This window comes from Scophthalmus maximus, chromosome 14 (genome assembly GCF_022379125.1).
Source record: "Scophthalmus maximus strain ysfricsl-2021 chromosome 14, ASM2237912v1, whole genome shotgun sequence".
NCBI lineage: Eukaryota > Metazoa > Chordata > Actinopteri > Pleuronectiformes > Scophthalmidae > Scophthalmus > Scophthalmus maximus.
The window spans coordinates 17,638,011-17,653,348 of record NC_061528.1 but is presented as its reverse complement, the minus strand read 5'-3'; the positions used below and the strand labels follow the sequence as shown (position 1 = coordinate 17,653,348).

Here is a 15,338-nt window from a genome sequence, read left to right as displayed (position 1 = left end):
CAGGAGGGCCTAAAGTTTATTCCCAAGCGCAGTTCACATTTAATGAAATAAAAATCAACATAACATCTGTCAATTGTTGTTAATATCAGGATGTCAGGTCAGGTCAGTTGTTTATGGCAATATACCCACCACCTTTACAATGTACAGTTATTATTTATTCAACATGGCATTCTACTGAAAGTCTTTTTTAATGTATAGAAGGAAAAAATGCAATTGAATATATCAGATTGAAACCCAACAACCCAGCACATTAGGCCTAACTCCTCCAGGGCAGAACGGCACCTGATTGTCTCGTTCTTACAGTAGAAATATCAAAGAAAAAGGGAAGCAGTCTGATAACAGAAAATATTTATTTTAACAGTTAAAGTTTCTTTAAAGACCGTATCTCTCAAAGTTTGGTGGAAATCAGTTTAGTAGTTTTTGCTTAATCTTGCGAACAGAAAGACAAACAAGAGACACGGTTGAAAACATAGATAATAATAATGATAAATTATAATAAATAAATAAAACAAGTAAAATTCCTGCATTTTAAAATCATTTGCTGACATTTCTGTCAAAGACCTTCAGGTTTATGCTTACAGATGAAGTGAACATCAATATTTATGTTTTTTTTCCATTTATATACTGTACAAACGTCTGGGCAAACAGCAATATATCATTACAAACCTTTCATTTGCAGCAATAGGCTGCACAATGTGGCTCAAAGTGAGCCCCCACCACAACCACCATTTGTCAAGCTGCATTATTACAATATATCTATACCTATATAAAACATGATCAAATCATATTCTACTACTACTCTATAGAGATCCAAGTACATGTGATAAAACACAGCAAAGGGGGAAATTCAAACTACTAAATAGATTACAGTTCATAACATTACATACAAAATAAAAAGGAACGACTGTCATTTTATCAGAGGAATAAAAAAAAGGAATTCATATTTAATAATCCTCAAATCCACAACTTTACATAAAAGTCCCAAAGATAGGTTATTGGGTCAGACAGGAGTTTAGAAAAAGTGTCTGAAAAGAGAGACAACTATTTAGTAATGACTTTACAGCATCACATTGAATGATTCATCTCAGGGCAAGACTTTATATCTATAGGCTTCACATTGTTGAAGCAAATGATCATGATTGTCACCTCTCGTTTTGTCTATATACCAATAAAACGAAGTGTAGAAAATATCACGGTTAAAGTCATTAAAATGGGCTGCAACCGGATAATCCCAATCATATTTGAAAGAAGAAATTTTAATGTTCACTGATCCTCTGCTTAAATGTCTGGGCGTATGGCCACCATATGCACAACGTGTATCAAATATACCACATGAGCAGATGCAAATGCGATCAAACTTCTAACTTTTTCTCCTGGATGTAAAAATATGTGGGTATCAATGTGTTTTAAAGTGTGCAAACCGTTTCTCGCCGTCCAATGACTCTCTCAGACTGCTGCAACAAACACACTTGATTTGTTTATTGTTGTTTTTTTAATATACTTTATTTCCCTTAATATATTTCATAAACCTGTAAATATCACTATTTACATAAAAATACAAAAGTACAACATTGGGTTTAGATGGACCAAAATAAAGACATCGCCGTGTTTATCAATATAGTATACAAATATAATAGTTGTATTTCACAGCGGCCATTTTGACTCTGATTTCCTGTCAAAATGGGTATTGCATTATTTTTCTCTCCATGAAAAACAAGAGCATTTTTTATTTAAAATCATTTGGTTTCTGTAAAAACAAATAAATTAGAATGAATTCATACAAATGCTTGTGCGAACATCATCTGGGGTACCAAGGCATTTGAGTATTTGCCTGCTGTGTTCAAAATGACTCCTAACATTATCAAATCAAATAAATAAAAGTAGGAGTGAGGTTTGGAATATTACAACATGCACCCGTGAGCATATCCACTATATGAGATGGGTCTTAGTGCTGCAATTGGAAAAAAAAACTAAATCAGATGGGTGTTGATAAGAAAGACAAATGCATATTCTGATAATATCTTTTTGTCTGCAGTGGCAGAGAGGCTGTTTCTTAAAGCTGCAAAGAGAAGTGATGTAGTTCCACCCTCTAGCTGGATTTCTTCAGCCCAGGCAGTGAGAGCTCATACCTTAAAGGGGAAAGAGAAGTGAAATATTCACGTGATTATACTTGAATCTAATAAACCTTTTGTTTCCCCTCACATACATTTCTGACCAGAGAGGACCTGTGCTCTCAAAGCAGACTTGGGGCAAACAGTGGGTCACCAATTCACTTAATTGTTCACTATTCAATATTCCTATTTGCGAACAAGCGTATTTCCAAAAATGTCTAACTATTTCTTTAAAGCTGGTTGCGGTTTCTTTCCTGAGCAAAGGAATGACTGCAATAGAGCGCAACAGTGAGGTTCCGGAAGTGAAAATCACATTCATATTCTCCATAAGCCACGAAGACGTAACTATGCAAGGTTGACTAACAAACAAGCTACAAGGTTGTGAAACGATGGTATATGCACATGTATTAGCCACAAGTCCGTATGAAATCAAGCTTGTTTTAAGAAAAAGGTTTTATGTGCGATGTCATGGGAAAATACTACACTACCCACAATCCTAAAGTGTAACATCGACGTCTCTGATTGGTCGGGCTCAGTGCTACCACACAAAAACGCTCACCACACCAGCAAACTTCATGTCGGCTAGTGATGCTGCGTTCCATTGTACTGGGAGCTCGGGAGTCGGGGGCGTCGTTCCATTATATGTAAGAACTCAAAATTTACAGACCTGCGAGTCGGAGGTTGCAACTCGAACGCCTTCTCCGGTCGGAATCCCGACTCAGAGGGTCGGAGGCACCCCGACTTCGGAGTTTCCTAGCTCCGAGTTCCAAGATGTAATGGAACGCAGCATGAGTTACTGGTACCCACCTTTACCACTGTACTCTACGGTCGTTATACACTATACACACACAAAACAAGACTCTTATCAACAATATAAACACCATAGTGATGATGATGATGAAGCTTAAATTCAAGGAGAAGCGTGCTAAGCTGTCTATTATGCATTCGCAATGGCTTATGGGATGAGTTGTTCCTTTGCTCTTAAAATGATTATGTACACACTCTTGTACCTTTGCCTTTTCTTCAGTTTTCCAATTATTTGTTTGCTCCGAATAAAACGCTTTACGGTAACGATTCATCTCGTAGCCCATTGGGGCTTGGTTCCAGGCTTAAAAGTCTTTATATAAGGATTTCATTAAAATGTCAATGGAGAAAATGAGTGGGAAATTCACTTCCGGAACCGGGGCTGTTCAAAAAGCGGGCGGTCACTGTTGCGCTCAATAACAGCTGCGGAAGGAAATACTGCAATATAGCTTTCCTCGTGTCACACCGTTCCGTGCAGATCATGTGAAAGTAGAAAAACTGTCGACTGTACCATTCTGTAGTGCCTTTGGTCAGATCCATTTGGGAAAGATCTATCATCACCTAGTGGACACAAGCAGAAATTGAAAAATTCAATCAACTTATCCAGACTGAGTTGCAAACTGCAAAAGTGTGATGACCAGTCATTTCACTGGCCTCATCAGTGACACTATCTTTTCAACTGCCAAATAGCCTCTGAAATCCCGTGTGAGGAATAAGAGCACACGGTCTGTCACGGGCAGCATTAACTACCATGCCAATGTCCTTCCTCTCCCGCGAGTGGAACATCTTGCTGTTTTTCACCGCCACGTCCAACTTCCTCGTCTGCGCCTCCTGAAGTGGGACATTGAACTCGAACCTGTGGTGAGAGAAAGAGGATTCGCCGCAAGAAAGGCCAGGTTCAGTCTCGACCTGCGAGCTGTTAACAAACAGTACCTACTGTACATGAGGTCGGCAATCGAGAAAGATGAGCTTACTTGTCATTGAACTCAGGGTTGACCGTCCGCTTCTTCACGTGCGTCTTCTTGCGGTGCCTCCAGGTTTGGTCAGGGAGCAAATACAGGCGGACGTAAGAGTCCGTGCCTTTGTCGCTGCACGGGAAAAGGTTCCTGTGGGCAACAGGGGCACACGATGAGTTACCACGGCTGCCTTTGTGCGCGACACTTTTAAGCAATTCAGGGAAACACATTTCACCCGTCCCACTAAGAAAAGAAGAAAAAGAAGCTATAGGCTCTATGTATATACTCTATGTACAGCATGTGCATTTCATCAAAAGCTCTGTCTATGAATTGAAATGTGAATTTAAAAAAATCAGATTCCAGTAGAGCTGCTCGGTAGCACTTGCATGGTTGGGTTTTTTTTTCTGGTGTACCTGCAAGCATTAACCAGGATGATGAGTTTGTTCCTCAGGGAGGTGTAGCGCACAGTCAGGTGGATCTCCCCAAATGAGCCCTGATGATTCCTGATAGCCCTATAATTATTAAAAAAAACAAAAAAAACCTATTAACATTAGTTCCGTTAATGACACGTGGAATGGTAGTCACACTGCGGACACCAATGCAGAACCAAGCTGTGGACTCACTCTGGATACGAGGCCCCCTCTGAGAGATCAAAACGCGACGAAGCGATGGAGTTGTCCGACAGCAGGCTGTGGGAGTCGTACCGGCGCATGTTTGATGAGGGAGGTGCGGACCGCAACGCCTCGGAGGCCAGGAAGGAGCCGCGGCGGTGAGCCAAGTAGTCTTGGTTGGAGCGACTCGAGAAATCCGGCGCTCGGGCCGGGGGCGGAGCTTTGGCGGCGGGCACGTGGTTGGAGGGAAGCGCCGGGGAGGAGGCCGTGTCAACGGAGGGAGCGGACGCAGGGCCATTACTTCCTCGGTTGACTTGTGGAGGAGGCTCGAGGACAATCTTGGGTGGAGGCTTTTCCACAGTAAGAATCTATTGGGGGGGGGGATCGTGTTAAAACGCAAATGTAACAGCGCTCACTTGCAGGTTCTCATCGACTGGGAATTAATCATATCAACTGGAAATAGATCAGAGCGGAGGGGAATCTTCTGGGGCGATCTTTGTGCTGCAGGTGTGATGCGCTTGGGTCTGTCGATGTGCAACGTCAGCTCCTGCGAACTCACCCTGAGAATGGCCTTCAGCTTGATCTGGCTGTTTGCTCCGGACTGCTCCAGCTGGAAGCGCTGGTCCAGTGTCATGTCGGAGGTGTTGACGAGGCGACTCAGGGGCAAGTTGAGCACGCCGAGCGGATTCTTCTTCTCCTGCGCTTTGACCTGAGCCACGCAGAGATAGACGGATATTTAAGCAGAGAATAATTTCAGGTTTATACCTCCTTAGGATGTCCTGATGGTCCTACATTCGTTTGTATGAACTAGTCTTTATTAGGGTAGGACGCCCGTTCAGCTGTTTCCTCTTCAGCTCAGGCCCGAGAGATTTTCTACAGCGATGATTACCAAGTTGGGGACCAGATCACTAGCCTGTAATGGGCCCTGAGCAGAATTTGACTAATACCATTGTCAATCCTTGATTGTACGCACACCTTCTGTAAATCTAACACACCCATTATCAATTTAATCGTTGAACCTGTGTTACTTACATTATACCAATGTCGGCCTTTATGCTTGCACGGTTTTTAATCTTAAAAGTAGCCAACCTACAATAGGGGTCCACTGTTAATTTGCACTTCAATATTCAAAGTGATGCAGCACTGAGTGGAATCCTTTTTCATCAACTGTCTGACTACATTGGGCATGGGGCCCCCCTGGTGGCAGGCGCTTAGTTCACTTATGCCTTGGGCCGGCCCTGTTGGGGCTTGATATATGACAAGCGTTTTACTATGTTTTTAGACTGTGAAATCTCCTTCCTGTGTGTGTATGACCTCTTTTTTCACAAACCTGCACAATGAGCTGCTGTGTTTTAACATTATGCACGAAGAAGGTGAAGCCCTCCTCCCACACCGGGTCTTTGGATGCAAACACAACCTGTGGGGGAATAAAAGACAACGAGTCACTTTTGTTGCAAGGAGACAAGACAACTGCTGCGCTGGGACACATTTCTAACACCACAGTGAAGCCGTCTGACTGTAATGCAGGGGGGGGAGTACCTTGCTCTTCTGAACGTCCTTGTCAATGGAAAATTCCACAAAGGAGTTGGGATCGGGAGTTCTCCTTGTGAGCTGAAAACAAAATCAAACCATCAAGGCTGTGTGTAAATTCTGATGGGAGTCAAGTCTGTTATCACCACTTTATTGATTCTTGAGTCTATGTTTCTGTCAGTGTCAAAAAAGCACTTTAATGTCCAACTCCCTAAAATGATACCTCTAATCTGATAATCTCGAATAAAGTCTGACTTTAAAATGTTCTACTCTTTGCAGTTTAAATAAATAGGATCAGGAGTATCCATCAATTCAAATGTTCCTATATCCAACATACAACCAACTGTCTGCCATTGTAGCAGCTCAGATTCTATACAGTACACATATCTAGCAGAGATATGATTCATTAGTTGCATATGCTATCATTGCAAATTATATTTCTACTCCAACAAAAGTCAGCCACCAACAAGCTGATGTCGGGAGTTGGTCTGATGCCTGTCAGGTTGGGTAGGTTCTGCATTCCACTCCCTGATACACTGCAGACACAGCAGTAGCCTTTCATTCTGATGAAATATTTGAATGCTACTGGTGGCCAGGGCTGGCGTGCCAACATGGGTGCGGCTTCATTTTAGCATTTCAAGATAATGAAACCTGAACAATTCAGAGTTTTCCACCTCACTGTTTTTTCCACCCGGAGACTGCACTTTGACACATTGGCCAGCAGGGGGCGTTCAGAGGCCGTGGCTTCTGTGGTCCTATCAAAAGGTTTCCATAAATTATTCTCACAGTTTGATCGGGCCAAATGTTGATCACAGGAACTGTAACGTGATCTGTGACATCAGTGGCAGTTATTCATATCACCAATGCTAGCAATCCGGATAAATCAAGAAAAAACATCAGCCACTACTTGCTTTACAAGTGTGTATTGATTTCATGTTTATTTAAATGAACTCAAAAAAAGCCTCCAGTATGAAAATGTTCACTAAGAAGCAAAGCTTGCCACTTGGAACAACACACCCACTCAGAATGGCAGACACGCACCAGACAAACAGGAAATACCAGCTATGAACAGGGACAAACACACCCCGGACACCAACAGAAAGTATCTGTTCAATGGAGGCTTTTGTCTGACATTAAAATACCAGAAGGACAATCAAGTGCAAGGAAGTACAAGTGGAAGTGAAGTGTCCAGCGAGAACACGTTTGTACGAGCAGGTCGTGTTGGGAGAGAGAGGTTTGGCCCCTGCATACCGAAGATCCCTGGATTAATCCTCCTCAAAACCCCCCCGGTGTTTAATCAAGTACGGACCAGTGACAGAGGAACTGTTTGGTAGGCAACGGTTACGCTGGTATTAAAAAACAAAACAGCTTCTGACAAGTGACAAAAAATTGAACGTGCATTCATAAAGCTTATGTATGAATATGCAATGCAATGTTTTACTTGTATACAAATGTCTGTCTATTCTATTTTTGACAACTGGGAAAGAGTGCTTTTATGGTACAATGTGATTATTTGACTTTGATAGAGTTTAATAGTCACTTTCGCAAAAACCTCCCCGATGGTAAAGTTATTATAATCTTCAGGAGAGTGGCAGTAAATCTGAATACAACAAACCGGTGGTTACACAATGAATATGCACATGGGCCCTCAGCGGCCCTCAGTACAGCCTGGCTAATAACCTATATGAGAGAGAGAGAGAAGCTGACAGGATTATAAGAGAGCAGCCTTTATGCAACGATGCCCAAAGCTTTAACGGCGCTTGTCTTACCCGAGCTTCCTTCGCGTGCCTCCCGTGTTTCTGGTGCTCGGTGATCTCCTTGTGGTCTCTCTGGAGACGAACACAAAGAGACACAATAGTCACAACAGTCGTCTAGCCGTGTTGTGTCGTTTGCCCTTCTAAAAACAGCCCCCGCTTAGGGGGCCACTTACCGGCAGGTTTGAGGCATTGTCCAGGTACACGGAGAGCATTGCACAAGCGCGGCCGTCTGTAGACTGGGAGGGCACAAGAGCAACACTTTACACAAAATAGCTGCTGGTGACCGTTTAATATAAGATTCTGATGGAAGTGAAATGGAGCGTTAACACATCGGGGCTACGGCACCTCACACAGCAGGCTGGAGTCGGTGTTGAGGGAAAGCCACTGGAGCTTGAGGTGAACCTCTCCGCTCTCGCCCCCCTCCAGAGGAAACCACTGCAACGGCGAGAGATTCCTTTACACAACATGACATTCACATCGAGAGTCTATTTAAATAGAAGAAGAAAAACTGGTGACGACGGTTACGGATGCATTCACATCTTAAAATCTTTTTTTGCATTCTCGAAATTCTATTGGCTACTTGAGACACTTTGTAAGCAATCACTCAAAGCAGAAGGGAAACAGTTCTCTGTGACATCCCGTCGGGATCATCTTGTGAATAGCAACTTTTCCTACAGAAGAGGGAAAACATACTGTTTATACTGTGCATACTAGATAACTCTATGGAGTCTAGCCACAACAATAAATCAAAGCTCACCCGATCCAGCTCTTTCTCCTTCTTCACTTCTCCAAAATCGAGGTTATACCTAATGCAGAAAGGACCGTGTGTCTTAATGAAATATGATGACGATCGTGTGAAAACCTTATAGAACCAAATGTGTTTTCAACCCTAATGTAAGCAATTTTTTTTCACCTGCTGTATCTTCTCAAAGCCTCTATTTAGTGTTAAAGTTGACACGTCACATAAACATGTTAATCATTTATCATCATTTACCAAATGGTTCTTGTCAACTCCAAAGTTCCACCCAAGTTTCTACAGCGTCCCAATGACTATCTGCTCTCCTCCGGTTTCGGCCAGGAAACTCTTACATATCAGGGATTCAAGGTCACTTTGAATCAATTACCGTGACAACGCAAAGTTGCCCCGTTAGATCGCTGGAGGAGGATGACTCTAGATATCTTTTTTTCCCTCTATGCTGAGTAACAGAGCCATTAGCTCATTGTTGCATTTGTGAGATGTGTTTCCCTTTTTCTGTCTGTAGATGGAATAAATACATTTCGATTTTAAAATCCTTCCTTTTTAGCCTGGGTTTTTTAATGTCGCCTCACGGTGGGGATGTGTATGGCAGAAATAAGGGTCAAATATGCTGAATAAGGAGTGACACAGTCTCAAGGATCGTATGTAGTATAATGTAGGGCTACAACTAACGACTATTTCCATAATCGATTAATCTGTCGATTATTTTTTCGAATAATCGATTTGTTGTTTGGTCCATAAAATGGTAAAAAATGTTGACCGTGTTTCCCAAAACACCAAGATGATGTTTTGTTTTGTCCACTCACCAAAGTAATATTTAGTTTACTGTCAGTAAATATTCACATTTGAGAAGCAGAAACCATAGAATTTTGACTTTTTCCCATGAAAAACTACTTGAACCGACCAATCGATTATGAAAATAGTCGGCGATTAATTTAGTAATCGATTAACTGTCGCAGCTCTTGTATAATGACAACAATACATGTGATTTCAAACTCTCTTCAATCCGTGCTTGTTAGCGCTGATATCAAATATTGCCCTTACGTTCCAAGGAGATCATCTTTATCCGTGTCCTCGTCAAACAACTCCAGCTCCAACTCTTGCCCCGGGGCCTCGTGGACAACAAACTGCACACAGGTGAAGAAGAGGCGGAAAGAGTCTTTCAGATATGGGACAGTCGACGTAAAGGGTCCACGCTCCAGTTCAGAACTTCTCATTTTCCTAATTCGGAGAGAAGCTTGCAGGAAAAAGTGTCACAAGCTAAGAGGGACAAGCCATGTGTTCAAACAGAGAGGAGCATTTGCCTTCAGCTTTGACTTTCTCAAAACAAGGTGCAGTGGAATTCCAGGTGACTGCGTAGCAGAACAAATGCAGGCTATGAAAAACATACTTGATCATACTGATTATTTGTGCATTTTTAAATCTATCCAGGAGGTTGGCCAAAAAAAATGAAGTCCCCCAAATTCTTTTAATAATGTAGTGATCTTTGAAACCAAAGCAAAAAAAAAAGAAGAAAAGCAGCAAATGTTATACATCACTAGAATAACTGTCGCCCCACCTCAAACACTTCGTTCCATTTCGGGTGCAGGTTCTCTTTGATGGTGCGGCTTGTGAAATGTCGGTTGCCGACCCGCAGCGTTGCGTAGGGGTCTGACTTGCCTTTGACTAAACCCATCATGTACGTGTCCTTGGCCAGCAGGTCTCTGGCCTCCAGCAGGTGGACCCTCACCACCCCCTGGGGAGCAGGGGAGGATGGTAGGCGTTACACTTTTATCCAACAAAAATACGTCATGATATTGAAAAATGCGAGGGACTGCAGTACTGAAGGTGCTCGCATTGAAATGTTAAAGCGGGTCTTACATACACGAGGGAGCGGGAACCTCATCTGGTCCACTTTGACCTGGTCTATGAGGGGAATGCACATGCGATTCGGCAACACCATGAGCGAGGCGATGATGTCCAGGATGGTCTCCTCGGACAGCGAGCTAGGAGGGGACATGCGCGGCGAGAGAGCTTTTTACAACCAGATAACGGAAAAACAGCAAATGGGGCATGAGGGGACCAGCTGAGCCTGAGGCCGAGGCCGCAAAAAGCGGAACCGAACCTGAAGGCAGGACTGTCCAGGAGGTTGCTCATGCCGGTCCAGTTGACTTGCAGAGTCTGAAAAAGACAAATGTAGATGTTTAAAAACCTCCACTAGTAACACAGCTGGAATGAATGACAACAAACCATCTCGCGAACACTCACCGGGCGGCGAATAAAGAAAAATGTGACTCCCCCCACCAACGGCACTTGACCAATGAGGGGCTCCAGAATGACCCTAAGCATCCCCTTGAGCTGGAAGACAGGGGACGGATTTCGCAGGATGACGTTATGGAAACACAAACAGCGCGATGAGGACGACGGGTAGTGCAGGGAACAGGGACAGAAATGACGATGCTCACTTTGAGGCCTTTGACACCAGCCGTGACCGGCGGCTTCACCACAACGTCGATGTCCACGTCCCCCTCGTAGCTGCGAAGTGAACAGTGCCAGTGAGGACTACATGACAACACGCAGGCTATTGTTTTCGGAGACGACACACTTTCAGCACCTAATGACGAGACAGACACGGCTCTGACCTCAGATTCATGTCCAGAACCACCTCCCGCTGATCCACCTCGTCCGTGTAGGCTTTGATTCCAGTGATCCTGAGGGGCTGCGAATTGGGGGGGAGAAAGATTTTAAAAGGAACCTCCCCTATGACCCTTTAATGAGAACACCACACTACGACATGGACGCGCTTTGCTTTAGAAAAAACAAGCCAGCTAGATATTTGGTTATTTTTTTTAACTCAGCGGTTCTCAAACTTTTTTTTTTCTGGCATGATCCCCGTGAGAAGCCGAAAGAGTTCAGGAGTGGCCCCTGCAGTTAGGCCTGTCGCGATAATTACGTGATCGACTTATCGTTCGATACATAAATATGAACTCGGGTATTTTTATCGACCGCAATAATAGCCATTGTGTCTACACGCGTGATTGTTGACAACAGTCCAACAAGTCCTTCTGTCCTCTGATTATTCAATTACTGTTTGGTCTATAACATGTCAGAAAATATGGATTTCTTTGTATTTTTTTAGGTACCATGTCTTCAATTTGCTTGTTTTGTCTGAGGCCTTAACGCAAGTCTCAACTTTGGATAGCACAAATCGTTTAGGACCTGCACGATGTTGGCCTGTACTGCAGGCTCACATGATTCAGTTTTAAAAGAAAGATCATTAAAAAAATGACGATAATGTCATTTATCGCCATCATTTCTAGGACAATATATCGTGCAGCAAAAAGTATAGTTATCGTGACAGGCCCTCGCCGCAGTGGTTGCGCACACCCCTGCCTCCCCCCCCCCCCCCAGTTTGAGACCCACTGACTTATGGCCACGACAATGGATTGAGCGCGAGCAGGAGGAAATGAGAACACATGGGTTTAGATAGCGAGCAGCCACATTTTAACTCACCACGTGTCCAAAGTGGATCTTGGTGAAAGCGAACGTTCGGAGCGCGGGGCTGGAGAGCCGGACGGCCGGCTGGATGTTCTCTCTCAGGAGCTTCTCCATGTACATGCCGAAGAAAGGCCAGGCCTGCTCCAACACCTGGACACACGGCAAAACAGGGGCACGTGAAAATAGCCTCGGCCGAGGTACAGTAGCAGTCAGGGCAGATGTTAGAACTTACAGTCTCAACAATGCAATCAATGCCATGTGTTCAAATGTATGAGGGAAGCCTGCAAATGCAGACCAGCGATCGGCTGTCAAAACCGAATGATGAGTGTTGCACAGTTCCAGGAGAAATATTTTTTTAAACTTAAAACAGAAGCAAACGTTTTGGGTTTTTTTCAATACTCCACCTTGTTCATCCAGTCAACTTTCTCAGCATCAGGGAAGTGGACCTGAAAAACGACAAACACGACAGTTGAGTTGGACGTGAGGCGAACTTCCAGTTATTAGTAACGAATTATTGTCATGGCCCAGGCTGCACGCACGACGGTGATGATGGTGAGCATCATCTCCACCATCGTTCATGAATCTCAGGTTTAGGCCTGTTAAAACCACATATTGAGAATTTTGATTTTAATAACTAACTAAAATGTCTCTCTGGTACATGCAACTGCAGTGGGAATTCTACAGTTAAAACACTTGGCAAGCCCTTGCCAACGCTTCTTCGCAGCATCAAAATTTCGAACCCCGAAAAACGTATACAAACAAAAGTTGAATCGGGACGCCGGAGACCGTGGATGTCTTAAGCAGAAGAATTTTTTTTTCCCCAGGAGCTCAACGTTGAGGAGATTTCTGGTTCGTTACACGGACCAACAGGTGGTCAGTGCATGGCGTGCCCAAAAACCCTGTCTAACCCCGGTCCCTGTGGGTGGATTTAGCTCTCTCGGAACAATGTCGTCATCTCACAAACTCAATGGCTATCTCCGTAGATACGCTTTCTCTGTCTGGAGTATGTTCTATATTAACAAAAAAAGGGACCTAACCTCTGCGACTGTCGCGCCCCGAGACAGCCTTTCGGCTAACCGTCGGCTATCCCGGCATGGCAAGGATAGGATGGCCTCGCGTGTGGGTCGAGCCAAACGCTCATCTTTGCAGTCTCACAGAGGGGAGAGGAATAATAACCGATCGGCCTCGTGTCCACCCGTTGTCCGAATGAACCCTCAGTGACTTGTGCACACAACGCTCAGGACGGGAAAACTCGCCCCACACCGAAGGCCTACAAATGGGGTCAACTCATAAGACGCTGTACATCTTAAACATGCAATTCTGCAGGTATCCAAACCTGCGTTTTTAGACTTCAGTACGAGCCACAGGCAGTAGGAGGAGTCTACTGAATATGTTCATTTCATTGCTCTGACATTAGACGAACCCCCCCCCCCCCCTTGGCTCTCGTCGTGAGTCAGTGTTCGAGTGGGTGTGGTCGTGTGGTGTGATCAAATGTGGAGGAGGAACCACGGCCTGCCTCCCCAATCCTCCTCCACCCGAGTCCGGCATGTCGCGCAAGGTGAAGTGAGCGGTCGTCAGGGCAACGGCGAGGCGCGCCGCGATGTCCCGGCACCGCAGCGTCGGGCCCGCCGGCTGCGGGGGCGTTTTCACGCGACGCGGCCGCGGCCGGCGGGAGGTGCGCGATCGCCCGACTACGTACCCACGACGCCATCTGCAGCGCGCTCCGCAGCTCCCGGTCGATCACGTGCGTTTCGTTCTCCACGAAGTCGACCGCGGTGCCGAAGCGCGCGTCCTTCCACCGGCGATTCTTCTTCCACCAGGAGACCATCACCATGCACAGCAGCACCCAGCTGACGCTGAGGCCCAGGTAGCCCGTCAGGTACACCGGGTAGAAGACGAGCGCGGCCCTCCCGAAGTACGCGAGGAACTCCATGAGGACGCGGCTGACCGCGGACGGGTTCAGCTTCTCCGCGTCGCCGCGGCTCGACGGGCTCGCGGCGCGCGGCGCCCCCCCCGCCTGCCCGCCCGGCTGCGTCTGTCCCGCGGAGGCCATTGGGTCCGCGCTCCCGCAGGGACACGGCTTCCAAATGTCCCGCGAGGGAAAAAAAAATGAATAAATAAAGAAGAGGTCACTTTCAGCCGGGACACTATTGAAGTTTTGCCTAATTCGGCGCAATAACCGACAAAAAAAGAAAGAAAGAAGGAGAGGCGTCTGCTGCACTCGGGGTGTGTGCTGTGGTAAAATGAGCCGTGGCAGTCTTTAAAAAAAAAAAAAAAACCACACCAAAAAAAACTTCCGCGTCTGAAACCTCCAAAACACAGGTAGGACACACCTGCGCCCATGGGTGGGACGTGCGCGCAACCAAAGCGGAATTCCACCCTAAAAATTAACGCGGATGGAATCCGCTCAGAACCCGGGACGTCGCGCGAGGGTGCGCGCGTGCCTCCACCTGTGGTATTCAGTATTTTTTTTATTTATGTTTTATGTTTTTGTCTTGTCTTTTTTTTTTTAAATGGACTCTTATCGGAGCCTCAAGCTTGAAAAAAAACAAAAACAAACAAACAAAGCGAGACAATGTAACTTTATTTGTATCGCACTTTTCATACACAAGGCAATTAAAAAAAAATACAGTTAATATATAGCACTAATAAAAGTGCGAAAGGCATACAGACAAGACAGGCGAGATTAAAATAGAGGAAAGATTCTCTATATATATATTAAAAATGAAATAAAAATACATTAAAAATGAGTACAAGGAAATGAGTACAGAGCGACAAAGCAAATCGCGGACAATGGTTACAATAATTATTCTAACTGAATATAAATTCATGAGCGGCTGACTGTAAATAGACACGAGGCGTTTTGCAGCGCGGCAGCGAGTGACAGAGCGAATGAGGAGTAGACATCAATGCTGGTTCCTCATCCAGGTCGGGACGCTGCAGCGGCTCAGCGGCAGACTCCGTCTGACCACAAGGGGGCGGCGTTGCACACGAGTGCGACAGAGACAAACACAACAACTCCAACATTCTGTTGACAGCTCAAAACATACTAAATGAGTAACAGACTGGGGGGGGGGGGAACCTGTGACGCGTCTCAGAAACAAACAGCAAACTCTAATTTGAAGTTACTCCAATATAATTGGCTGATGCCGAAAAATACACAACTCCGGTTAAATTAAATAAATACAAGAGTAATATAGCTGACATTGGTTTTAAATGCAGTAAGGCTAAAGGAAAACGTATGCACTGTGTCTGGGAGTGTGACAAAATGAAGGCATTCTGGAGGGAGGCGATCAATCAAATCACGCTCATCCTGTCTGCAAACATTCCACTAG

General features: G+C 44.9%; 1 protein-coding gene across 1 annotated transcript; it reads right to left on the bottom strand.

The window, feature by feature from the left end:
* Positions 1–333: 333 nt before the first annotated feature.
* On the bottom strand, positions 334–14,272 carry esyt3 (extended synaptotagmin-like protein 3). Its single transcript, XM_035604452.2, has 23 exons — positions 13,703–14,272; positions 12,408–12,449; positions 12,019–12,153; positions 11,148–11,224; positions 10,971–11,040; positions 10,774–10,863; positions 10,631–10,686; positions 10,391–10,511; positions 10,085–10,261; positions 9,571–9,653; positions 8,527–8,575; positions 8,115–8,204; positions 7,943–8,005; positions 7,782–7,841; positions 6,022–6,093; positions 5,813–5,899; positions 5,042–5,191; positions 4,495–4,850; positions 4,285–4,383; positions 3,890–4,021; positions 3,666–3,771; positions 3,427–3,476; positions 334–2,129 (listed from the first exon to the last, which is right to left on the bottom strand). The coding sequence occupies exons 1-23, from the start codon at positions 14,054–14,056 to the stop codon at positions 2,090–2,092; spliced, it is 2,559 nt and encodes an 852-aa protein (XP_035460345.1). The 5' UTR covers positions 14,057–14,272; the 3' UTR covers positions 334–2,089.
* Positions 14,273–15,338: the final 1,066 nt, after the last annotated feature.